This window comes from Odontesthes bonariensis, chromosome 2, assembly GCF_027942865.1.
Source record: "Odontesthes bonariensis isolate fOdoBon6 chromosome 2, fOdoBon6.hap1, whole genome shotgun sequence".
Taxonomy (NCBI): domain Eukaryota; kingdom Metazoa; phylum Chordata; class Actinopteri; order Atheriniformes; family Atherinopsidae; genus Odontesthes; species Odontesthes bonariensis.
The window spans coordinates 11347074-11374460 of record NC_134507.1 but is presented as its reverse complement, the minus strand read 5'-3'; the positions used below and the strand labels follow the sequence as shown (position 1 = coordinate 11374460).

The 27387-nt window shown below is 40.5% G+C and overlaps 4 protein-coding genes across 6 annotated transcripts in view; 3 read left to right on the top strand and 1 right to left on the bottom strand.

The window, feature by feature from the left end:
* pde10a (phosphodiesterase 10A) overlaps nt 1-3258 on the top strand; it is a 38110-nt gene extending 34852 nt beyond the window's left edge. For all 3 annotated transcript variants that reach the window (XM_075477019.1, XM_075477030.1, XM_075477026.1), the window contains exon 22: nt 1039-3258. In XM_075477019.1, the coding sequence (XP_075333134.1) occupies nt 1039-1138 (100 nt within the window). In that variant the 3' untranslated portion in view covers nt 1139-3258. The remainder of the gene's footprint in view (nt 1-1038) is intronic.
* A 2585-nt stretch (nt 3259-5843) lies between these two features.
* On the top strand, nt 5844-9520 carry LOC142398831 (uncharacterized). The gene is made up of 8 exons (XM_075483042.1): nt 5844-6479; nt 6669-6791; nt 7646-7705; nt 8263-8521; nt 8771-8955; nt 9105-9158; nt 9268-9329; nt 9420-9520. The coding sequence occupies exons 1-8, from the start codon at nt 5844-5846 to the stop codon at nt 9490-9492; spliced, it is 1452 nt and encodes a 483-aa protein (XP_075339157.1). The 3' UTR covers nt 9493-9520.
* Nucleotides 9521-11011: 1491 nt separating this feature from the next.
* On the top strand, nt 11012-13708 carry pla2g12b (phospholipase A2, group XIIB). Its single transcript, XM_075483952.1, has 4 exons — nt 11012-11606; nt 12092-12168; nt 12289-12454; nt 12599-13708. The coding sequence occupies exons 1-4, from the start codon at nt 11063-11065 to the stop codon at nt 12715-12717; spliced, it is 906 nt and encodes a 301-aa protein (XP_075340067.1). The 5' UTR covers nt 11012-11062; the 3' UTR covers nt 12718-13708.
* Nucleotides 13709-13922: 214 nt separating this feature from the next.
* Nucleotides 13923-23738, bottom strand: oit3 (oncoprotein induced transcript 3). The gene is made up of 9 exons (XM_075483029.1): nt 23681-23738; nt 19040-19414; nt 18812-18922; nt 17210-17332; nt 16985-17107; nt 15943-16103; nt 15378-15790; nt 14296-14395; nt 13923-14143 (listed from the first exon to the last, which is right to left on the bottom strand). The coding sequence occupies exons 1-9, from the start codon at nt 23736-23738 to the stop codon at nt 13991-13993; spliced, it is 1617 nt and encodes a 538-aa protein (XP_075339144.1). The 3' UTR covers nt 13923-13990.
* Nucleotides 23739-27387: the final 3649 nt, after the last annotated feature.

Below are 27387 nucleotides of genomic sequence, written 5' to 3'. Positions count from 1 at the left end.
ACTATAACTTGCTGAAAATTCAAACAAAAATTCAGAGATCTTGCAGGCAATTGTTGTTTCCCCTAAAGATGGTTCATCAGCGTGTCCGGCATTTCTGCCTTCACATTCGAGAAGCGTGTGGGACGAACGTATTTACGGTTGTTATTTCTGGTTTTCAAACAAGATCGTATTGCACATTTGCCCGCCCTTTAGCTGGTTGTTGAAGTGCGTCCTCGATCTGTGGGGAATGCAAACAAAGTGAACAGTGTAATATTTAAGCCTCGGCTGTACGTCAGCACCGGGCTCTGGGTGGGCAGCAGGCCTAGACCCGGTGGAGCCCCACAGCTCGTTGTGGGATCTGCCAAAGACGTGTAAACTGCATCAGGCTGGTTAATTGAAACAAATGGCAGTGAGGGGCAGCCACTTTTTGCATCCGTATGTCAGGCTTTATGAAACCACAGCTGAGAAATGGATACACATGACAACAAGAAGTAATGGGACCATTACTTTGTATGATTAATTAATTCCTCATGGCTGTGGTGACGTGCATTTGGCTCTTTAAAGACTTTATTTTCAATAAACTGAGTTTAAACTAACTGTATTTTTGTTTATTACTGTTTGGAAATTTTAATATTGTTTTGGCATTGTCAACTGTCGGGGATAGATGTTACTGTGGTTCTCATCAGGGCCATAATTTGATCCTCTGAATATATTGAAAAATAATCTGTGACTTAAAGTCATTGCTTGATTCCTGTTGTGTTTTGGCAGTTCTAACAATTTTATATTATTGCAACTTGTAACTTTGTGGCAGCAAAATGTTTCAATGCTGTGTGCGGACCACAGCTATCAATAAGCATACTAAAAAAATTGAGAGCAGTGTAAAAGTAACATGATTATTTATGGTTTAAGCATATTAAAGGACTGCACGTTTGTCCTGTATTGACATAGTCTCTAATTTTGTGCCAACATGGTTTTATTTCAGTTTCTAAGCCATTTTTTTACCATGATGAATAATATTTCCTGAGTTTGAATCTGATTCCGGGAGCTTTTTGTTTACAGGGAAAACCTTGGCCATTGGGAGCAGATTGCCCGAGGAGAGGTGGAGGACGTTGTGCCCAGCCGGCCTCCTGATTCAGGCCCTGTCAAGGTGGATAATTGACTACCAAAGGGGTCGCTGGCCCGCCAAAGGAATAAAACCTGAATCCTGCCACGGACCTGGAACTTTGATGGGGGGGGGACCCACATCCTGTGTCAGCAGGAGTTGGATCAGCTAAAAGCGACTTGACTTTGAAAACACACAGTTACCTCATTGGGTGACGGAGGTGTCAACACTGACGGTTTCACCGATCCCAGAGACTGACAGATAGTCGTTGGGGAGGGACTTCAGCCCATCACCCTGCGTGCTTTCAGCTTGGGAATTTCATTTGGTAGAATGGACTTGTGTTGTTTCAGTTGTTTTATTTTGGCTGTTATATGTAATTTTATGATTTTTCTTTATTTGAGCTGATTTCATTGTGGTCTTTTATTTGCAGAGGCCTTACTCTGGACCTTTCAAAGGCTAGGATATGTGAAATCTTGTCAGTTAAGGCTCTTTTGAAATGGTACTGTTTGCCTTCTGTGGTAAGTTTTTTTTTTTCGTACGCGCACTACTTCAGCAAGGTATTTCCAGAGACAGAAGGAATGTGTAGAGCAGACTTGTGGTGTAATGACACCTTATCAAGGAGGTGAACATTAGAATGTTTTTTTTTTAATTACTTTTTGAGCAAAAATCCTTTGCAGTACTTGAATAAATCCATACAGCCTATTCTATGTGGAGATTGCAGAAATCCCTAAGAAATGTGGATGAACTGTGATGAGAGGAGTTAGATAATGTCAGCTCTTGTGAAAAGTCACAAGAGAATCACAATGTTTGAAGTCTGAGGTGGACTCTGCAACCCTTCACCCCCAAGCATTTAAGAACCTGCTACAACTACATCCTTCTGATCAGCAGGATCTAAACCCGAATCCCTTTTTCTTAAGCCAAGACTGCATACTACTTAAGTTCTCCTCTCATCTTTTCATACCACTGTCACATAGTGAATTTTTTGACACAACAAAATATGTAAAAGTAGGAGAAAGTGATGTTTTCATTTTTTTGAAGTAAGCAGGCGGGATTAAAGACACTGACTTCAACAACAATCACTCAGCTTCTAATTTTTCCACATTGTCAAACCTGTTAAGCTAAAGTGTAATATGTCCATCTCTGGGATTGCAGCTTTGTTGTCTGACTTTTTGCCGGTGTGTGACTGAAGTTTCCCTCATATCCAGGATCTGTCAAAGGAAAAAAAAATCCGCCCCCTTAAACACTCATTTTCCAACCGTCATACTAGGGGATACATTTGGAGTCTTTCAAATGACTTTCCAAGATCTTCCAAAAGACAAACTAGTTTGTCTGAATCTGTCATTCCAATGGACAACATCCCTCCAAGACTGACATTACCACTCAAATCTGTTGTTGTTGGTTTTTTTGGTTGTATGGCTGGTACTGTGGCCTCCTGTGTTGTGAATGTACATTTTGATGAATGTTTTGTTGGTTGCAGATTCTCTGCGGTGGTATGTGGATTAGTGCGCCATCAGTTTCCTCCACGTGCTCTGTCGTACTTTTCAGAATTGCTTCCAGTGAGCTTCAACCAAGAGCAGCAATTAGCATCTTACCTGAAGTTTGTATAAAACTTTACATATATGGTAACAGGTGTGATGTGTGGGTACAATCTAGGAATTAGTTTGTAAAGACTGAGATGTATGCTCTGATGGTGCTAAACAGAATGGCAGTCGTGCGCTTTCTGACTGACTGTGTACTCTGCGTGTGTGTGTGTGTGTGTGTGTGTGTGTGTGCGTGCGTGCGTGTGTGTGTGCGCGTGTGTGACAGTGGAATTTAGCTTTTTCCCCACCCCACCTGACAACATGGTAAAGTCACTGCACTGTCCCTTCTACTTTTCAGCACCAGTTATATCCCATTGTCTGCACTATGTTTAGCTTATGATCTTTATCATTATTATAATTATTATTGCTATTATTACTATTGTTATTTTCTTAATTAGAGTTAAATTTAAATTAACTTATATTTTTTATACAAAGAAAAATAATGTTGGCCTTTTTTGTTTTGTACAAAGTAAACTTTAAGATAAAGTAAACAGTCTAGACATGTTACTGTTACCCAGAATAACTGAGGAATGTCTCAACTGTAAATGTAAGAGCCGTAGCCCAAATGAATTTTATTAAATATAACTCTGAAAGATATATCACTGTGCCAGATCATTCTTCACTTTATGTTTCTTTTTGTCGCCTTCCTCACTGTTGTGATGGCTGAGCTGCAGATACAGACTTAATATTGGGTTGACAAAAGTCGCTCCTGAATACTTTTAAGTGCATGTTACTGCACTTAAAGGGATTATTTCTATTAGTTCATTTTTTTCACAATGATAAATGACTTTTCGGGAGATAATGCTCTATACTTGATCCAAAAATCTTTCATTCTTTTGTCAAACAAACTTAGGAGGTTACAGTTTGGTGCATTTACAGTGAACGTTGTCCATCTTTGAAATTTGACAATGATTTGGCTATTTTTATCCAACTTGAATATAATATACCATTTATTTATGGAAATACATGGCAGAAATATTCTTCTGGCTTTTATGAGCCAACCAAACAATCAAACAGGCCTATAGTTAAAGAAAATGAAGAAACCCTCCTCAAGGCGGCATTATTAATACTCACTTCTCTTGGCTTTTTAAAAATGCTCACTGGCATATTATCATTATTGTCTTTTAATATACACTAGCTAAATAAAAAGGCCAACTGTCCCATGAGATAGCCGCATCTTCAGCTGATATTACAGATTAACAATCAAATCTGCAGAGTTCCGTGAAATGGCTGTCTGCACCTGTAGATTCATCAACTCGTTTAACACCTGGGCTCTAACACCGAGGTCAGAGGGCAAATTTAAACTGATCTGGATGGAATGAAAAGGGCGAAAGATGAGTAATCACAATGTATCATGATCATTTTTATTGTGCTTTTCACACATCTTTAATAATAGGGTTCCAGGAATTTCCATCTTTAATCTTTTAATGTAAGGCATGTTTACAGAAACTGAAATTTACATATTTATTGTCAACAGTAACATGTCCTAAATTGGAAAGCAAACTCATGTGGACCTTTGTGCCTGTTGTTATTATCATTATTATTATTGTGATAAATGTAACATTACTAGATCAAATGAGTTTGGATACAATAATGCAGATGAACATGGACTCTGTTGTTTGGCACCACTTGTTTCAGTGGAGTGCAACATGCTATTCTGTCTCTTCATGTTCAGCTTTGCAGTCTGTCTTCTTTCCCATTCTGGTCACTCCAGCCCTGAGGCCGTTTCATTCTCTTTCTTCTCCCCTCTCCCTTTTCCACTTGAGGCTACCATCCAGCCTGCGTGTCTTACTTGCACGCAAAAAAAACCCTGTTACATTGCAAAAAAACAAATTAAGATTATAGTTTGAGGCAATTGCAAGAGCTCTGTGGTAATCAGATTTCCCCAGTAAGCAAAGTTTACACAGTTTGTCTGGTAATTATTGATTTGAGACAGTCTGCAGGAAACGCATCGGTGTGGTGTCACGAAATAAGAAAGCATGCGAAAAACAAGGTAAATTAGTTCGAGTGCACTGCTTCCATGTTTAAGAGATTACAGAGCACACATTAGTTATTTGCAGTGTAAACAGCTTACTCGTGCTGCTTCTGGCTCGTGACATTCAAAACACTCATGCCCAGTAAAGTCGAATGAGTTACAACTCGGATTCTGTCAGAGGACAGATTGGTTGAAACACTTCGTTTTCTCAAAACTGCCATCTAAAAAAAAATTGCTGATTATTTTATTTATTTTATTTTATTTTTATTTTTCGGGGGCGGGGGGGTTGCTATCCCTTAAAGTTGACAAGCTTATTTAGTATTTAAAATAAATGGAATGTTATAGATTTTTAGAACATGTTTCACGGTGCTGAAATACAATTACAGGGAAGAAATGTATACAAATGTGGATTTACTAAAACACAATGTTCAACTTTAAGAATATACAGCAACAAAAGGGCACTAATTAATTTTACTGTAATATTTACGTAATATCAGCTGTTTGTGTCACTTCACCCCCTGCCACAAGGTTTAGCACCTCAAAGCTCACGGGTACGATTATCACCAAGACACCAAATGCAACGCAAGGATTACGCACTTCTGTCTCCTTGGCAACCAAGTGGAGCACGCACAGCTGAGGCCACGAAGGAAGTTTGATTTCGTGATTTTTATTTGAAAGTAGTTTGCTATCAGGTGAGGTTATAGTTACTTTTTCCTCGTTGTCTGTTTCATTTGCATTTCCTCGATTAGATTATAGAAATCCCCTAAAGTCATGCTAGTAAAAGGTGCAAAAGGTGCATGCATATTTCAGGTAAAAAATACGAAACTCTAGTTTTCGGTTTTGGGTACATGCATTAAGGTTTAAGTAAAATTTTGACTTTATCTGTTTGTGTGATGTCTGAGTTGAGCTCCAATTTTTTATTTACTCATTTATTTATTGGTTTAATTTGTTCCATAGAAAGCATGCTCAAACTACATTGATGTTTGCCTGCTCATTGTTATTTGAATTAATTTGAGGTGCTAAGATTTGATAAGTGTGATGAAAAATGTTTAAATTACTTTTTTTGTTTGTTTGTTTGAAACACATTCAGCAACACCAGTCTTTTGTGATATAGGAAACAGTGTTCCCGTGAAGGCAATTCGATCCATCAGAAGGGATCAGTTCTGTGTCTTTAAATCAACAATATCCAATGTTTTCCCTCCAAGCCATGTCCAACAACTGCAAGCAGAAGCAGCAGAGCTGTAGGAGCGACATCCATGGACTGCTGCTGGCTGCTGAAGCTGCTCAGAAGGCTGATATCATGACCTATTCCTCTGGCCATCTGGGGCCCCGCAGCCTGAACCAGAGTCAGCCTCCCGAAGAGACAAAGCAGTTTTTCTGGGAGACGTCTCATTGCCAAGAAGAAACTCTTAACTCGGCGGCCCTAAAGAAGAGACATGCAAAGATACTGGCCTGTGTAAAGAAGAAAGAAATGAAAGAGTCTCCCTCTGCGAACACTTCTGGCACTCCCTTTGTAGAGTCTGGGTTCTCGAGGCCAAGACAGGATCAGGCCAAAGATTGTTCATCACATGCAGTCAGAGGAGAAGATACAAGTCTAATCAAGATGGGTTGTTCGTCAAATTCTTTGTCAGAGCAGCTAAAAGCCTCTTCTCTGAAGGAATCTGTCACTTTACCTGAACCGAAGAGGAATCCTCAGTTTTCCTCAAGCCATACAAACAGGGAAGACCTGAAGAATGAAAGCCAGGTGGAGATGGAACGATGGCTTGACAGGCAAGTCACGGGAGAGCAGGAGGTCTGTGCCAGAGGAAGTGTTGCTGAAGTGCACGAGAGGAAATTACAAGAGGTGAGAGCAGTTACCCAAACCATGACTTTAATAAATGAGTTTTGCATTTGCATGAATAAAGGCAGGCACAGGCTCTGACACACATTGTAACTCGCTAATGTTCTCTGTGTGTGTGTGTGTGTGTGTGTGTGTGTGTGTGTGTGTGTGTGTGTGTGTGTGTGTGTGTGTGTTCTTTCCTGTCATACACAGGAGTTGAAGAAGTTGTCAGCACAAAGCTGGCCCAGCAGAGACCGCCTTGCGGTGTTCAGTGACGTCTTTGATGATGTATGTGAAGGCTCGCCAGTATTTGGACGCATCCTGAGGGAAATCAAGGTTTTTCCATTTCCTCTGTACCCACTAGCACATTTTTAGCATGTGCCGTCAGAAGTATTAGAGCCAACAGAGAGTGAGTCCCTGGTGTAGAAAGCGCAAGTAGAGCAACCACCAGAACCTGGTCGATGTGCGTCAGGGAGCAGGACTTCAGAGGAGCAGCGAATCCGTCACTGCTCGTTCGCATGAAATGTTTCGTGTCATGCAAGTTTCTTTTTAGTCGCATGATAGCGTTGCTCAGGCTGTCACTGAAACAGCTTCACGTGTTTGTAATTTTACATCGCACGTGCATTCTGTGTGCATTTTGCACAAAAATATTCGTTTGTTGCAATCAGAATCAGAATCAGAATTACTTTATTAATCCCTTACGGGAAATTCCTTTTTCTGCAGTGCACTCGTTTACGGAAAAAAAGATTAAGTCAGGAAATACAATAGAGCAAAATAAATATAATACAATAAGACAAAATAAGATAAAGTAAAGATAAAGCAAAATTACAACCCCATACAGTAAAATAAAATGACACCCCTCCCATATTAACAGTGTATTACAACCCTTCCCATATAAACAGTGTAAAAATGAGGTTTTATTTTAAATTGCCATGCACCTGAAATGTGTTAATTGTTTTAAAGCATCAAACCAAAGGTATTAGCACTTTAAATGATGCTTTGTGGGAAAACAAACATCCTATGTATCATTTTTTATTGGCTGGATATCACAATAACTTGAGAAAGTAAAAAAAATTACGATTTCCATTTCTATTTTGTTCATAATCCATGGAGTGAAATAACATTGTCTTTCTTTCTTTCTTTCTTTCTTTCTTTCTTTCTTTCTTTCTTTCTTTCTTTCTTTCTTCCAGACAGATTATGATTTATATGTCGACCACTTGATGGCCTCCCAGTCCTCGCAACACAACATGGTAAAGCAGTAATCTCTTCAGAATCTGATGCGAATGATTATAACAAAAGCTAAAACATGGACGCTACTTTCATGCGTGATTTCCTGGCATTGATTCCCTTCTGTGTTTGTCGGTTGATTAACAGTAAGCCTAACATGATGGCTGCATGTTTGCTGTGGGGGATTATCAAGATCATGTACTTGAGTGAGAATGAAAGCCTGGAATTAGGGTTCTTGAAAAATGGACGTACTTCTTCTTAAGTCGTTGTCATGCAACAAAATCCTGCTTATGGTTAAGATAAGGCATCACAAAGTGTCTCATTCCTTTTTATGGTCCTTTCAGGTGATAATTCTTTTAAGAACCGACTCAGGCCTGGCAGGGTTCAATTTTTACTGATAGAAGTATGACTACCTATATTTTTACAAAGCTTTTATACGCTCTGTTTTTTTGAGCCTTTCAACACACGGGCATGAAGCAAACAGGACTCATAGGACAAGTAATCTCCTCTAGTATCCTTCCTACACTTTGTTTAAGTCCGAGTGTTTTTTCTTCTTGATGATCCGAGTGTTATATTTCAGTTGCTATACACCCCGGTCGAAGATATTGGAGAAGTACGGGAAACACAGCTGGATGATGCTGAAAAGGAGGTTTGCAGGCTGGAGCGGGAAGTCAAAAAAGCTCTAGAGGACAATAAACGGTACCAAAATTATTCATCAACTATCAACTCTTTATGTTGGCCATTCTCAGTGGTTTGTTTGTTCTTTTGTAACCCCAGAGCCCACCACGAGTTACAGAACATTCCAGCCATAAAGGGCCCAGAGGACAGTGATGAGAAGAGTAAGTCTACATTTTCATATCTAATTATGATTAAACCCCATCCAAGCATTTGTAGTACTGTATATCATGCTAATCCTCCGGTGCAAACAGTAAACAAATATTCACTTTATATTGCAAGCAGACAAGTATCACTGAGTCAAAGTCCTCTTCTTTTTTTTTTTTATCTTCAAGGGTGTATTTGTACAAGCACACATCCATCTTTATTCGCTGCTTTGCATTCACACTTGTTGCCGCTGCGTGTGTGCACAGATGCATCTCTGACCAGGCTGCAGGGTAGTGGGACTGTCTTCGGTCACGCTGATGTGGTCCAATGCAGGAGGCTTCAGGTGCTGAATGTGTGGAAGGAGATCCAGCAGTTGGAGATGGAGTTTCGTGAAAGGCTGGTGTCCACTGATACCACAGCTGCCACTGAAAGACGCGTCAAAGATGTAAAGGTGCTGAAAGTTTAAATGCCCCTCGGCTCTTTTCCATAAGCTCATGACGAGCGCAACTTAATGTTTATTTCACTTTGAGCATCGAGCGTGCTGGCTCTAAATGCATGCAAATGCGCCGTTTATTTAGTTTTTCTTTTGTTCGCCACCAGACTGAGACGGTGAAACTGTTAGCCTCAAATGACCGTCTAAGGACCGTTAGCAAGGTTTGGGAGTCTTATGTTTTAGTCACTGTATATATATATTTTTTTTCATTATAATTGTATGTCCTGCTATGTGATAAATGTTTTTATTAATTTGAAGTTTTCTTTTAAGGATCTGGAGAACAACATCAATGTGGTGCTGAACAGAGAGAAAGCAAGCAAGTTCATAAGACGGTATGTGTTATGTTGCATGCAGCGTTTGTGACATTTAGTTAGTTTGTGACCCTTATTTTCCTACATGTTCTCCCTTGTGTTTTGCCACAGGATGCTGTGGGGCGAAATACACAGTGATCTCCAAACAGAGGGTGAACAGCTTCATCATCAACAAACAAAATAATTAGTTGAATGTTTCAAAGTCATGTGTACGTGCAAGATAATACTAATTTCAGTTAAATAAACTCTTTTTTTTTAATTGATTCATCACGTTCAGCGTGGAGGACAGCAACACAGTGACGTGGTTGTGTTATCTCTTAAAGTACAATGTTTGCCTCCAACCAACCAATTTTGATTTTTTTTTTCAATTCCTGTCCAACTGTGTGAAATTGACCACACTGAACACTTTAAATCACACGACGACAAACAGAAAGGTTTAATTACAAGCATGAGATTCAGAAATGATAAAACTCACTTTGCAGACAGGCCCCTTAATGAGTGTAATTCTAGTAATATATATTTTACTGTTATATAGCAATACTTAAATAGCAACTTAAAATTGCAGTCAGTTTAAAAACAGTCATGTGTTTTAAATGCAAAAGCTTGCTTTGAATGACAAACTAGTGTCGGACTTATCTCCATAACGTAAATCTATGTGATGGAGTAAGAAGTACGGTTTAAATAACAGCTAAATGAGATCATTCGACGCTTCACATATTGTTTACGTGCCAAAAGGAAACCCAGTTTGGAGTTGTTAATATGAGCAACTTTCATCTTACGACAGAAATCACAGACAAAAGGAGGAAAAAAGAACATTAAATATTGTCTGTTTGTTAAATGATTTATTTCCACATGGTAATCTGCATGAACAGGAGACAGTACGTATTTTTTGTACAGAAGGGATCATTTGAATAAAGAGTCCATAACATAATTCCCATTAGTATGATTTATGCTTCTTGGCAGGAACACTAAAAAGGTCTTTTTTACAGAATTGGGAGCAAATTGCTCTATAAACACAAGATGGCACCAGAGATATGTGAGAAAAGTGCACCAGAGAACAAACACAAAGTTCCGCACTAGAAAAGGATTAATATGCTGGCTTCACTCTGGAATTGCAATTAATTTGTTTGGCATATTTCCCTTCTGTTGTTTTAATTTTTTCCCTTTTTTCCCCTTGAAAATGGACTTAAACAGACAGATCCCAACATGTTAAAGTTGTTAAATTCCTCTTGGATGAAAAAGAATGTTTTGCTTGTCTCCGTTCTTATTCATTGCTGAGGTGTCAGTTTGTGACCTTTATCAAAAGCAGAGAAGATAGTTTGAGGTCTGTGATGTCTTGAGAAAGGTCACGGTGGAGGCGCAGGGGGAGCATTAAAATGAAATCTGAGCAGGGTTTTCCTCTAGGCTCAGATTCCATGGGACTTAAGTCATAGAAATGTAATTATAACTCTGTGAACAAAACTGTGGAGAAGCACTCATTTGATATATTCAATAATCACAAAGAATGAGAGGATTAGCGGAATTAAAGAGGCTTTTCTATGGCGTGATATGGTGTGACCTTTAACCCTGACCGGACGAAGTGTCTTGTTGTCTGCGTCAATCTAATCAGAGGTCAAAGTCTGCACTGTGGCTGACAGAGGCAGTAAGAGCAGAGTGCGTTTTTGCCTCTCACTGTCTAAGCTCTTCCCTCCCTGGAAACAACGCTTCACTTTGTGAAGAACTACCGTTGCTTGGATTGTCGCCAGTTCATCATCATGTTGCTCCGGATTTTGGCCCTGCTCCTCCTCTGCTTGTCCTCGGGCATGTGTGCCACTTTAGGCTTCTACCAGACCGAAGCAAAGGAGGAGGATGCGGCTGCCGCTGTGGCGACACCTGCTGCAGATGCCCATGTAGGCGCCTCTGAGGCCGATTCCCTTTTTGGCGATAAACTTTTAGCTAAAATACTCGCGGTGGATAACCAGGGAGGTGATCGACCTGAAGTGGAGGTTCGTGTGGAGGATGGTGCAACAGTCGAAGAGCCAGGAGCAGACAGTGAAAAGCCTGCTGGAGACACCCCTGACACTGAAACTCTTACCAAGGAAGCTGTCGCTCAGAGACCTCCATCTGAGGAGGAGGCCAATGAGATCAGACCAGTCCAGACAGACAAATCCCCAAACAAACCCCAAGCACAAAAAGATGAAAACAGTTGGAGCCTCAATTCAATTAGAAATAGTTTTCAGAATATTCACGGATACTTTGACTCTCTGGTTGAGCTGGTCGGGGGACGGGACGGTGTCTGCCAGTACCGCTGCAGACATGGTAAGGCTGGATATTGTTTTTTTTACACATATTATCACTTTACATTAGTCTTATAGAGTCCTGAAGAGTATTGTAAATACCCAATGCAATGAACCGTACTGATGCAACAACAGTGATGAACCTTCATAGGTGTTATTTTGAAGCCAAAAATCTGTGTCGGGTATTTGTTTGGTTAGTTCTATTTCAAATTAAATGAATTGATCTGGTCTCATTTTACAGCCACTTACTTACTTGATTCAAGATTATATGTTCTGGCCTCAGGCTGTGACTGAAGCTTGAATTTTTTTTTTTTTAATCAGTCTGGGAGGTGGATGTCCTTTCAGTTGCACAATCAATACAGATGTTCTCAAACAGAAGTTACATCTTATCTGTGAGGTGACACACACCCGACAATAGAGATATACTGTACTGTACTTTTTGCTGAAGGGACGTGATTGCATCAGTGAAGTTTGAAAGTGTTAAATAGAACTTTTTTGTCTTCATAGGTGAACCTCCACTTCCTCGCCCAGGCTACCAGCAAGCAGAGCCCAACGGCTGCAGCTCTTCTCTGGTGGGATTCCAGGTGAATGCTGCTGTAGGTGGCCTGTTCTTAGCACCAACAGCCCAGAGCTATGCCGTTCAGCCAGCCATACCTATGTATCAGTGACCCGTACTGATGCAACATTGTTATTTGTTTTGGCAGCTTGACATGGGAATCCCTGCTATGACAAAGTGCTGTAACCAGCTTGATGTTTGCTACGACACTTGTGGCACGAATAAGTACGAATGCGACGCCAAGTTTCGCTCATGCTTGTATGGCATCTGCTCTGACCTTAAGAAGAGTCTTGGCTTTGTGTCGAAGGTACAAGGTGAGAAGTTTGTAACTATCTACACCCAATTCCTAAGCTGAGTACTTTTACCACCAGAACCGTAATGCATAATTGTGAGTTATTGAAAAATAAATGTGCCTTTCCCCTCTCTCTCTGTTTCCCTGTCTCACCCCCTCCCCTCAGCCTGTGAATCAATGGCAGACACCCTCTACAACACAGTGTGGACTTTTGGTTGCAGGCCCTACATGAACAGCCAGAGGGCAGCGTGTGTCTGCGAGGGAGAGGAGAAGGACGAACTGTGACACACAGCACCACGGACACCTCTACTTTCACAGATGAATAACATAGTTGTGGATATTCCCATTTATTACACAGTGCATTTGTAGGCTTTTTGTCAAAGAGGAGACACCTCATAAAGGCCCCGCTCAAGATTCCAAGATCGGGAATCAAAAAGACGTAAATGGGAATTCAAGTGAACGGTTTCGTAGGATGTATTCACATGGAATGTCACATGGAGATATCAAGTGCCTAAATATGACTTTCATAATCATCATTAGTTGCTCTTGCATATTTAAGCCTCCTTACTCCTCATTTTAAGCCAAAATTAGGCCTCTATGACTCCATTACCATAAATTACTTGATGACTCCAAACAAAGAGCCTGATAGGAGGATGGAAAGGATATGGAAGTCAGATTAATTTCCTCTATATAGATAAACTCAAGATTATTACTGAGGTGCACATGGCATACTGCTACACCTAAAGTTTGCCAAGCTCAAACGCAAAGTCTATATCACATAAACGCAAAGCCCATTACAGCTACTATGTTCCTGTTTGATGTAAGTTATTCAGCCGTTATTTGCTACTTTTTATGAATAAATGTATGACTAATTGAAGTTTAACTGACATGATTACCTCCAGATTGATAGTCAGAGTGATGAAGCGTGTGTATAATTTCCTGGCACAGCTCGCTAATATCTCTTTTCTGCCACACCATAATGTGCGACATGCTCCCCTGCCATCGATTACACGTAGCAAATGACTTAGAATGCATCTAAGGATGTTCCACTTCTATTTTCCAAGTCAGTGATGGTGTGAAATATGAACCATTTTTATCAATCTAGAAAGTCCCTAAGCTGTAATTAAGCCTAAGAAAAGCCCCAAAGTGTGACCTAGAAAAACATTCGTCGTGCTGCAGTTGTTAGAAATGCACTGTGGCCACTCTGAATGGTTTCTAATAGAAATGTCAATCACCTTAATGTCAGTAGACTGACCTGCGAGGTAAAGGGGCAAAGATACACAAAGTCATATGAGCTGGGTCATCACCAGCACAATGAATCACACTGGAACTAAGGCAAAAAAGAAAAGTATATTATACTGTTAAGTGTTTCTGTGTTGTACTTTAAAGGGACAGTGCAATGGACCTCTTAGCATACACATCTATTTGGTGTTTTACCTGCCAAATAAACTGGATTGGTCTGTTCATCTGTAAGTGTAGTTTTTCTGCTCCAAGCACGCACAGCTGGCATGCTCTCACTGTGTTTTTCTGGATGTTTTCTTTTTGTTATGGTTTCTTGTCAAGGCAGAATGTAAATGGGGCCTGTGCTCAGTGTGCGTTGATCCTGAGATTCACCCATCTGAATCTCCCTTCTGGCACGTCCCCGGCAGCGCCGGGCACAGCGGGTGTCTCCTGCCGTGCATACCAACACCTGACAGTGGAGGAACACTTGCTGTAAACACATGAGACAAGCTTGTTTTGAGATTTTAAGACGGAATAAAATGCCATTGCATTATAAAGGATGCTGCTAATGCATACAGTCTATCTTCACAGTATAGTGCAGCATATTTGCCAGGTGGCTCCCAGCATGCTTCTTTTACTCACTCGATTGTCCTTGCCAATGAACTTGAAAACGGGGACCTGGTAGTGCTTGGAGAGCTGGTCCTTGGATGAGTACTGTGTCACTGTCTCATCAGAGATGCATCTGTGCAGGAGGCCAAAGAGAAAAAACAATGCATGCAGCTGACATCTCAACACAGTATCTCTAACAAACCACTCCATCATAGTTCATGGCCCTAAAGTGCTAAACCTTGATGTTGATAATGAGAAATCATAAAAATAGATTAAACCGGCATGCTCCGTCGATGTCCACAGTGCAGCATTAGAAACTCTCACTCTGGATAAATGTTAAGCCAAAAGTAAATGTTTCATATGTAAGACAGTATCAATTTCTCCACCTTAAGCATTTGTGTTTTCTCTCCATATTCATCCAAATTTGAGGCCAGTGCCGTTTTTAATTTGACATTTCTCTGAAGGACTGAAGATTTCCTGTCATATAACTGTCAGGCATGAAGCTAAGGATTTTATAAACAACAGCTGGGTATGATGCTGTTGACATTTATGATAAAGTTGCAGGACCAAATGCATCTCTAGTTTTAACTTGACAGAACTGAGAAGGCAGTCCTCGGTGTGTACTTGAACATCACATTTTGGTCAGTTCAGTCATTTACAAACAAAAAAAAAAAAGTTAGCATGATCAACATCATTACTGGTAGTCGCAGTAGTCATTTTAAAACAATTTCATGTGATCATTTCGGTGACACTGCAACTACTAAGTAGCTATTTTCTCTCTGCTACTCATTAATAATTCAGAGGTGCTGATGAAGTGTAGCATTTCTGTCATTAAAATATGTTTGCTAAGCCAAACTGGGTGATATCCTACTCTTACTAGACACAAACATCTCTTTCTGTGTAGTAGATCACCCTGTCTTGAAAGATTTACCTGATACTAGCAAATGCACAAGTGAACCGGATGCAACTTATTGCATCGTATCTTTAGCTAATAGAGAGTAGCTAAAATAAGATCCTTTAAGTCAAAAAAATTATATTGGTACACTGGTTTCACTGCTTGTGTTTGCTCCCAGTTTAATATGTCATGTGGCATTAATGCTGTGAAAGTTACTCACCCATCTTTGATGAGGTAATACTTGAGGGCCTGGTCAGCTTTGGGCCCTGGTGTTGCAAAGCAGCTCTCCACCAGGGAAGAGAGGCCTTCCACTCTCTCCTTTGGCTCCACCCCAAAGAACAAGGAGTCGTGCAGGCGCAGCTGGGGCGGGGTGCGGTAGCGCTCTGAGAACTCAGCGTTCTTGAATAGCTCCAGGTTGAACTGGAAGACTCCCTCACTGTGGCTGGCCAGCTCCAGGGCTGAGCCACGCAGACTTGCCTGGTATCCGTCCGACACGTGGTATTCCCGGGGGAACTCACAGGTGACCGGGAGGAGTAACTTGCTGGTCCGGACTATTAAGTCCCGGCTGCTACCTGAGCTGCTCCTGGGTAGGCCTGTCACCAGGTTGGTCCCCACAATCTTGTCATGTGTCACCTCGAAGCAAATATCTATTTCACTTAAATGGCTTTTTCAGTTAGCAACAACTTCAGTGACACACTCTAAAGTGAGTAACTCTTTTAAAACATTGCAAACACAAACAATGCACACACTCAGTGAAAAAAACACGTCACCCCAAAGCAGCTGACCTCCACTACTGTGCCGCACGTCTTGAGGCTGAAGCTGAGGTTGATGTGTGTGCCATTGGAAACACCTCGGCAAGAAGAGTTGGATAGAAAAAGCTCCAGTCCTCCTACAAGGTCTTTAGGAACTGACACTGTGATAGAGCTGGAGTCACACTGAACTGGCACTGCAGGGACAGGAGTGAGAGAAGAGGTTAAAATAACCCCACTGCCAAGTAAAGTGAATAGGAGCTTTAAACTCACACTGTCTGCTTGACGGGAAACTACATGAAGAAAGTGAGAGTGTGTGAGAATACTCCTGAAAGCAGAAAGGGAAGTCCTACAATGATCAATCACTTACTAATTGACACCAGTCTTCACCATTACCTGCATCTCATGTGGTGGTTTGCTGCTCCTTTTCTCTGTTTTACATGATTGAAATTTAAGATGATCTTAAATCATTAAAAAACTTAATCAGTTTGCGGATTGAAAGAAAACTAATTCAAATCTGTTCTGATAACCCATAATTTGAAAATTTGTTGTTGTGTTCTCTTTGAAAAAAGACACTCCAAGTGGGGTGGTTTATGACTTCTGTCGGGAACCCTCACTAAAAATAAAGAACCACATCCTGAAATATATTATAATATATATCTATGGCCTGGAAATTGAAACATTTGTATTCCTTACTTCAGCTTCTTTGGCGACTCCCTCTACTGATGTGAAAAAGAAAGAACACCCACTTCCTCAGGTTTTACATTCTGGAGCATCATATCAAAAACCAGCCGGTTCTTACCACGTTTTGAAAATGGGTAAATACCTCAGTTACAGAACATGACATAATATTACACAGGGTCATTATCTATTTCACAAAAACTAAGACAAAATTCAGAAGCAGTGAGTGAAAAACTAAGTCTATCCCGTGACTCAGTAACTTGTAGAAACATCCTTAGCTACAATAGCTCAAAGCAATTGTCATTTGTATGACATGATTCATTTCAGGAGCTGGTGATTTTTATTACATTCCGAAATGTTAAACCTTAGAATACCTTCTTCTCACTCACATACACACCCTGGCATGTGCGCTTGTCATCGCCCAGCTCCAGCCCTCTGGGACAGTAGCACATGTAGGAGTCCAGCAGCAAGGAGCAGCCATGGCTGCAGCCTCCATTGTTGACATGACAGCCTGCAATCTCTGGACGAAGCAGTAGAGGGATATGCAAAGTATTGAGAACAAACACTAAGTAGATCCCTAGTTTAATCATCTCTGTACAACACCAAATGGTGTGTCTCATACCTCTACAGTTGTATCTATCCTCATCCAGTACCCTACCCCGCCCACAGTCGCAACGCCTGGAGCCTTTGGTGTTCACACACACCTCCGCACAGCCACCATTGCCGCTTTCACATTCATTTATATCTGAACACAGGATAGGCAGCACATTTTTTATGATATTATCATCAGATGAGTCTTGTTTTAATCCACTGACACCCAGATGGGAGGAGTTTATCACCTTCAAGCAATTCATTTTGTGTTTCATGGAGGAGGGTGATAGATTGACTCTAAAGAATATTAAAATGGAGAATATAATACAGAGAGGGCTATTAAAGAAATAATGATGGATTAAATAAGCATGGGGAGAAAAGTAAGAGTCCAGTAGAGGGTGAAAAGATAGGGAAGATAGAGGAATGTAGAACAGGAGAGAGAGAGAGGTAGATTTAGTTGAAGGGTATATAAAGATAGCAGTTTTCAGGCTGTCTGTGATCGCCCTGCATGCCTGTCATTCATCGTTAGGTGCCAGTGTACCACACATACACACAAACACACGCATGCCTTCTCACATGACATTACGCATACTCATATTAATTTCCTGGAGACTTACTCCAACCATAATCAAAAAAGCATTGATCTTAAAATGTATCCTTTTACAGTGCAATTTAAGACCTTATGTTTGGTACCCTATAATAATCCATCAACAGTGGTTGCTTCTGTCATCATTTCTAGACATTTGAATAAAATTAGGTAGAAGTTGTTGGTTTGGAAGTGTTATTGTAATATAAACTACACTCTTTAAAGCTGGGACATTGTTTTTTTTATTATTATTATTGATTACAGTCATAGCTCTATTTAAAGTTTAGCCCTCCAGAGAAACTTTGGCTCTCATAACTTTTACTGAGGTCTCAGACCTTGTTCACAGTCACTGTTTGAAAAGGCCAAGTGATGCAAATTATACTTTGTCCTAACAATCAGCAGTTTTGGGCTCTTCAATGCAGCAAACCAGCACTTTTATAATTGGAATATCTGACGCTCACAAAGCAGATGGAGGATGTTTAGAACACTGCAAGTCATAATGTTATCAAGAGATAGCATTTAGCAGAAAAGCTGGAGGTCAGCTCGAGGTTTGCAAGAAAAGCTGTGAGAGAGAGCTGCTCATCTAATTATAAAAACAAATTAAATCCTGTTTCACTGCAACCAACAGGAGGAGTAATCAGACTCGGGGTGGTGGTGCACCGTTCCACTCTGCAGAGACACCTTCACACAAAGCAACTTCATGGAAGAGGGATGTGAGAAAAGAAAACTTCTCATAGTACATCACAAAATTCAGCAACACAACACTGCACAAGAGCATCTAAACAAGCCAATGGCAATTTAGAAAAAAGCCCTGTGAAACGATGCAATTAAATTTCGTATAAAAATATCTCAAATAGACACTTAAAGACTATAAAAAAGTGTTACAAGCTTCAATACTTGACTGTAATACTTAAATATCCTGAAACAGGCTTTTTTTTTGCATTTGTTATTCTGAAAACATTTCTGGTCTATCTGTCTTTTATGGGTTTTTGTTCCTCTTGAACAACTTATATGTCCCCTCTCTTGCTCCCTCCCTGTCTGTCTCACCCAGGCACGTTTGTCTGTCTGGTCCCAGGACAGTCCCGGGCGCACAACGGCAGTCAGACTCCGGACATCCGGGGCCTGTGCAGTCGACCTCATCACAGATATCATAGAAATCTGTGAGACAAACACACACACACAGTAAACATCAAGCAGATGAAAAGCTTCTTGAAAGTGAAAAAAGTGAAAATAAATAGAAGATTTAAAAAAAAAAAAAAACTCATTCCAACTCACGGCCACAGTATACATGGAAGCAGACGGAGGGTCTGGGCAGGCGGTAAACAAAGTATCCACCGGGACAGGCCTTCACATCCACACTGGCATTCCAGTGACAGCACTTGTCATTGAAGCTGGCACAGACAGGCAGGGTGACGATGCCTTCATCGAGCTGGGGGTGGTTGCCGTTGAGCCATATGGGGGCGTGTGTGCCACAATGACTCTCAGAGATGCAGAAGGTAGGCATGGCATCCCCGGCCATGCCAGTGAAGCGGTACCATTCCCCCGCCACATGGCTGTCGCAAAGGGGCCCGCCAGACGACTGGTTGGCGTGGAAGTCAGTGTTCCTCCAGGGTTCATTCAGACTGATGTAGGCAGAGCACGGATCCAGGGCTGAGATGAGGGGGGGGGGTTGTTGTTATGAATTATTGCTCATATGGGCAACACTTCACTGATACAAGTTTGTTTTGTAATCAAATCAAATCAAATCAAATTTATTTATATAGCACATTTCATGTACAAACAATTCAAAGTGCTTAACATTAAATAAAAGCATTGCAGCAGGGAGTGGAAGAAGCATTAAAATACATAAAAGAATATAAAGAGAAACAAATAAAATCATTTAAATTAATTTAAAAACAAGCAACTGTCTAGATAAGGTAAAAGATATCGTGCAGATTTCATGCATAGACACATGAGAAAAGAAATGTTTTTAACCTGGATTTAAAAATGTCTCCATTTGGTGAAAGTTTAATCTCCACTGGCAGTTTGTTCCACTTGTTTGCAGCATAACAGCTAAATGCTGCTTCTCCATGTTTAGTCTGGACTCTGGACTGGACCAGCTGACCTGAGTCCTTGGATCTAAGTGCTCTGCTGGGTTTATATTCTCTGAACATATCACAGATGTATTTTGGGCCTAAACCGTTCTGGGATTTGTAAACCATCAGCAGCCTTTTAAAATCTATTCTGTGACTGACTGGAAGCTAGTGTAAAGATTTCAAAACTGGTGTGATGTGTTCAGATCTCTTAGTCCGGGTTAAAACTCCAGCAGCAGCGTTCTGGATGAGCTGCAGATGTTTACTGCTCTTTTTGGGAAGTCCAGTTAAAAGAGCGTTACAGTAATCGAGTCTACTGGAGATGAATGCATGGATGAGTTTCTCCTGGTCTTTTTGGGAGAGGAAACCTTTAATTCTGTTGATGTTTCTGAGGTGGTAAAAAGCTGCCTTGGTGACAGCTTTGATGTGGCTGCTGAAAGTCAGATCTGAGTCTATCAACACTCCGAGGTTACGAACTTGGTCAGTGATTGTAAGGTCCCAAGTCTCAAGATATTTATCAATGCTGACCCTCTTCTCTTTGCTACCAAACAGAATGATCTCAGTTTTGTCTTCATTTAATTGTAGAAAATTCTCTCTCATCCAGGTGTTTACTTCCTCCAGACACTGACACAGTACGTCTGCTGGGCTGCAGTCGTCCGGTGACAGAGACACATAAAGTTGTGTATCGTCTGCATAACTGTGATAATTGATGTTAAAATTCTGCAATATCTGACCCAAAGGGAGCATACACAAGTCATGGCCACTCGCTCAGATTCATAGCTGCCAATTGTAACAAAATAACTCCGGCCTTCTAAGCAGGACCTGATCCAGTTAAGAACCGCTCCAGAAAGTCCAACCCAGTTTTCCAGCCTGTGCAACAGGATTCTGTGATCTACAGTATCAAACGCAGCGCTGAGGTCCAACAGAACCAGGACTGAAACATTACCAGAATCAGTATTCAACCTGATGTCGTTTTAATGTTGGGTTCTGTTGCTGCTACTGATGCTGCATTCAGAATCAGATACATTTCCAACTTCCAACTGGGTAACAACTATACAGAATGCCAACAAAAAGTCCTCTGATGTCTTTGCAGGAATATGAAACAGTAGACAAACTACAGGAAGAGCTTCATCTTCACAACCATATAACCAAACATGACCTACTTCTGAGTTACAGTTGATGCAGCCTGATTTGAAGTTGTGGGTGGAAATAAAGATGGTGATGCTCTATATTTCCACTCTGGACTGATACTACGATGCAAGGTACCATAAAAAGTCTGAAACACTCACCTGTACTTTTAAACCACAAATTGAAAGAAAGAAAGAAAGAAAGAAAGAAAGAAAGAAAGAAAGAAAGAAAGAAAGAAAGAAAGAAAGAAAGAAAGAAAGAAAGAAAGAAAGAAAGAAAGAAAGAAAGAAAAAAAATTAAGACCAGCTTTTGGAATGATATGTTAAAAGTTAGCAAGTCACCACTATTTTGTTTAGTAATTAATACTTTTAGTAATGAACACTTAATCACTCTAATTAATATATGTCAGTTTAAATATCTATGTTAGCATTGATTAACATATAGAAATTAATAATTTCGTTATCACAAGAAAACAATCTTTCTAACATCGAGATAACGAGATAATAAGTCATTATCACGAGATAACGTTGCATTAAAAAAAATTAAAAATCCATGGCCGTTCTCGGCTTCCGTAGCTTATGCCACTTTTATGGCATTGATACTTTAATCAATACTCTCCTTCAGTGCTGCCTTCCACAAAATCTGTGCAGACTTTGTTGTCCGCACTTTGTTTTCATTTATATTCTCTCAGGTTTTGGGGTGTTTGTTTCTGAGATTTCCACCTTTGCGTCAACATTATGCAGAACAACGTTTCTGGTTCGAGTCCAATCTGAGGCTTTGCTGAAGGTCATTCCGCATCCCTCCCTGAGATAAGCAGAAACTTCACCTCTTATACTTTTCATTTCTGGGTAGTTTTAATGAAAGCTGCTCATTGGCTTGTAAAAGCTATAACGTGTCATTTTCCAGAGCTGTGAGCATTAGGATCCACAACTAAAATTAATTTTACCTCCATTATATTGGGGGCGGTAAAAAATATCTCAGGAATCAAATAGGATGTGTCTGGTCATGTGACCGTTTAGCATGAATGGTTACTCCATTAATTACTATAGTAAAGGTTTGAAGGAGCGACTACTGATCTATGCTGCCTATTTGAGTTAACTTGGAGCAAATGTTCTTATCATCAAGATCACAGGAAACAGAGTCAAGTGTAAATCAAGTAAAACAAGCTTTCCACAAAGGACTCTTTATCCTGTGAGTTTTGTCAGTGACGACTCTTTTCCCCACAGCCAGTTGTCCATGATCAGGAAAACAACTGAACAGGAAGAGTAAACAGTCAATAGTCTCTCCTCTCTTTATAGCCTCTCCACAGCGTAATTAAGAGGCAGACATAAAACAAAAGGAGATACCATGAGGGCCTGGGCAATGCAGGCAGGAATGAGAGCGTTAATGAGTGAATTTTTGGAAGGGATGGAGAAACAGCAGGAGGCTGATCAGTGCAGCATCTGATGTGTTAAGCAAAGCCAGACAGCATGTGAGCTGACAACAAGCTTCCAAAAGTTTACTAGAGCATTGATCACGCTTCTATCCAGTGGTCTTTCCATTCAGATAAATTGCATTACATAAGATCCCCATATTTTTACGCTTTCCAGTATCTTGTATGAAAAGTGCAATATCTTCAGTAACTGCAGTCAAGGCCGAGAAGAGATTTACAGAAACAATAACAGAATGTTTCTTATATCTTCTGTCGGAGTATACATGAAAACACACACTCCAAATTCTGTTCTGCTTTTAGCTCCCAGAAGCCATCAACAAACATTTATGTGTTGAACCCAATTTGTGGCCACAAAGCACACACATATCATTTTCACCCTCCATCCACTGGTGGACAGCTGCAATAAAAGCAGAGGGAGGAATCCATATAGCCTGAGAACCTCTGACGACATTAACAACCATTTGTGGAGACGTACGACTGACCCACAGCACTCAAGTTCCAGCTGCACAGAAGGGGCAGAGGACATAGCTGACTCATGTGGTTATATGCTAATAGGAGCATTAAATCACCCACAGGAGGTCCGAATAACTTTCTTTGGCTGTTACGGAGAAAGTAAAGCCACACCTGGCATGATAAGTCAGACTTCTCTTATCTCTGCTGATGAAGACCAAAAGCATAGAAAATTATTCCTCATACATTTGTGATACATATCTTTTCTAATCAAAACTAACAAATGTACAGGCTTTTTTTTCTTGCATTGGACACACAGTGATGCCCAAAGCATTGTAAACACATCCACAGAAAAATTGGATGACATGGTGATTTATTACAGTAAACGAAATAACTTTTTTTTAATTTTAGGTCAAACCCCACTTACATTGTTTTAGTGCTTAACTACTGCTCACACCAAACAAATGTATTTCCACAGCTGAAAATAGTCCCAGAGTAAGCTCTTTTAAAAAACTGACTTCCTGAAAAATGACTGCATCTTAAGAAATCGTGAAGCCTTAACGTCAGGAAAATATATTTAGTGGCCCATTTTTAAAGATTTGCAAGCTCAGTACAAAAAGTAGTCTTGAGGCTGACTGCAACACACAGGAAACTGAAATATTTAGAGAAAGACCAATAGGGGGCGGGAATTGTGTCTTTTAATTGGGCATTACCATTAAATCTATAGCAGAAAAGAACTATTATAAAAGCAGACAGGAGAGATATAAAGTCATTTCTTAGAAACTGTAGCGGAATTCTGATTTGGGGTATAAATATGTGAAATGATGTACTCACCTACACCTGCAACTGCAAAAGCCTCCTGCAGCAGACTGATGATTACTAAAAAAATCATGGTATGAATTATTCCATCCCTGTTGGATAAAAGATAATCCAAGCTCAGGCCTTAGAGTATATGGAAGTGTAACTCTTCTGTGTGTCTTTAATAGGGCCTCTTATCTGAGCCATATTGTTATGTATCTTTGTCACCTTGAACCCCTGACACTGCTCCCCGAATCCTGAGGCAGGACCATCCTCCCATTGTTTCAAACAAGAATCCCTCCATTCTCCTTTCCTCAGTGCTCTTAAGATACTCCACACAACTTAATCTGCTGTCATGCTAAGAGGAAGTGTGGCTTATCCCACTTTAACATGTCCCGTCTTTTTTTTCTGATATTTCCTTGTCTTAAAGTGTGTCAAAATACTTGCAAAGATCTGGTCTGCAGGATCAGTCAACAAAGGGATTTATCTGTTTAGCGCCATGTTGAAGGATCCGTCGCATTAGGATGACAGCAAGGGCTGCATACTCAGGATTTCCCGTAAACCGAGTCCCTTAGTTAGGACACACACTTTCCGTTGATAGCAATTTTTTTTTTCAAGTTTTGTTTCTCCACATATTCAAATGACATTAGTCCACAAATCCTACTATGGAGGCCAATTTCAGGCAAAGTGATCAAACACAAATTATGCTTATAGTGTCCACTTGGAGGGATGCGCTGTGATTTACAACACACAGGAATTTCCTGTGGCGTTTGGTTGTGCATCGCGGTGTGACGAGTATGTAGCTGAGCATGTTCCTGTGACTGTGTTCGGCCTGCCATCACTAAGTCGTGGCTGGCTGCATTTCACAGTGAGAGGATAGGAGGAGGGCTTTGCAGCATTGATACAAAGCAAGCAAAATGTAGTGTACCCTGGAGCTTAAATGTAGACCAGTTAATGGTTTCCATGTCCGATGGGGTCCTTGTGGGTCTGAGTGATGCAGATGTTGACACCTGGCCAAGACAGCAAGGGTCTACACCAACCTCTAAAGTTGGTCTCAGTGCTGAACACACACTGCAGGCTTATGATCCCTCAATCCATCAAAGAAACCCTAAGTAACTCTGTTGTTCCATGACTATTGATTCCTCAAATATTCCACACCTACAATCATAACCCAACCAGGAAGCACAGAAGTGATTTGGTGAAGAGAAAAAACACATATCTTGGTTTCATATCTTGGTCTCGGACATGCAAACGATTTAAAAGCACTGCGTGCAACTATCCAATATGTCTGGCTTGTGCTCTAGTTTGCAAATAAGTCTGTGTATGACTGATGCAAAGAAACCATAATGTGACGAGAAAGATATTCATTAGTAAATTGTAAAGATGATAAAATTTGAAAATAAAAGTATGGAAAGTATAAATACTGTATATAAATACCATGTATGCCATTTTCAATGTTTAGAACCTCAAGCCTTGATGCATTCAATAGTCCAATACTTTATAAATCCAACTGTCACGGTCCAACATCTGTGTTCAAAATAGCTTAGTAAGCCTTTTTATTTTTTCTTTCCCCAAAATATATCAGGATTTATGTTCCTAAATTCATAATTGGTTTCATATGAACATTGTAAGCGTAGTATGTTGATTCACACGTCTATCTCATAGGATGTCCTGTAGAGGAACTGGAGGTCAAGGACAGTCGGAGGATATCATCAAGACCTTGGAAACATCTGCAGTGTGTCACATGAATTACCGTAACAACAACAAAAACTTTATCGGGACAACCGGCTCCAAAAAACTGGATAAGGATTTTATTGATAATTGAATTACATTTCTCTTTTATACATATTTCATAAATGATACAGGATTTTACATTTTTCTTTTTTTTGCCAACATGACAGCATCATATGTCAACTGAAGAAAAAAAACAACCCAACAACAAACAAAGAAAGAGAGGTCAGAATGAAGAGCGAGATCGGTTCAATCCTATGTTCTGCTTCAACTCTTTAGGCATTTTAAACGGCTTATTGTAAGGGCACAAAAAAAAAGAAAAGAAAACTTAACACTCATTTAAAACGTAGAATAACAATGAGACTTTGGAGGGTTGATGAAAAAGGCAGAAAAGGGACAAGAACCAGAGATTTTCCCCCCAATGAGCTGAAACTGCACGTCTGACGACTCGCTTTTGGACAAGAGGCCTCGAAACCTTCTTTAAAGGTGCACCAGCGGTGGGGGGTGGTTTTTCCATTTACTGGGGAGTGTGAGTGCACCGTCAGGACGGGGGAGTAAATAAGGTGGAGATGGGACTGGGTTGGGGTTTGAGCAGTGGGTTGGCTGGGATGGAAATCACATTTGGCAGAGCAGATTCTAAAGACGCAGCCCTGTCCACTGCCCTTTATTACTAGGAATCTCTACGAACAACGTTCTTAAATTATCTTTGCAGTTATTTTAATAAATCGTCTTTTTTTTTTTTTTTAACTTTTTACATAATTTCCCATGTAAACATACATTCATGCAACACCCTCTTTAGAATAAAAGTTTCCCTATATTTGATATATTTTGTTGGAAAAAAAAACAAAAAACAAAGAAAAAAGGCAATAAACAGTGGATGGTCTGATAAAAAAAGGAGGTGATGATGGAGAGAAATGTTGCGCTAGAGACCGCAGAGGGGAGGACCTTCCACTGCGCATCGCCAGAAAGACATCGTTTTCTCATTGTTTATGTGTGTGTGGTAGCGCGTGGAATTTAGGAGAAATGAATTTAAAGGGAATGATGGAGACTGGATGAAGGGAGAATTGATTTTTACTGGTATTGACAAGCAGCAATTAGAAGCAAAGGATTCGCGGATAGGGTGATCTGCTCTTTGCTCTCAGCGCACACACATGTGGACTCAACAAACATTCCTGTTCACACAGAACGAAAATTGATTTTCCCTCCTTTATATGGTCGGCCTGTTCCGTGTAACTTTCCCTAACCATCTCCCATCTTCTTAACATTGCTGTTCATCCAATCCAATAGCTACATCGTCTGTACAGTTCAAATCACTGATTATCTTAAAGGCACCATTTCCCTTGGAGATAACACACACACACATACACACTGCACCAGGTAAGACCAAATCCTGTCTTGTGATCTGCATGTCTAACTTCTGATTTGACCCAAAATCATGCATTTTAATATGAAATCTGCAGTTAAACATGCTTATCCCCTCAGTAGGATTCAACAAGATGATCTTGAACTCTGTGGAGCAATGCTGAGTCGTCGATCCTCCCCTCTGCAGAGGTGATCTACATCAGTTCAAAGTAAAAAAAAAAAATTGGTTGCGTTACCCCGGAGACAAATGGGGCCTGGGAGAGGGCCACCAATCCTCACCATGAACAGAAAACGAAGTGCTGACACAGGTTTGGGTTTTTTTTGGTGACCGTCCAAAAAAAAAAAAAAAAAGAGAACCGACAACATAAACGTATGGCTTCTATGACCTTTGACTTAATACGGGGTTCAACTTCAGCTAGATGCGGATGAGACTTCAGCAAGATGTGGCAAAGAAAAGTGTCCAATTAAGTACAAAATTGCAATAATGCTCCTACACATTCACAAATTTCTACTGAGGGCATACCACAGCATGCAGTCTACCCTGCCTTGCCTTTGAGGGAGCAGGGGGGGAGGGGCATTACAGCAGCAGTGGGAGGAGAAAACTCTGACTATACTTCAGGATGAAAGGACTTTTCCTTCATCTCACCACT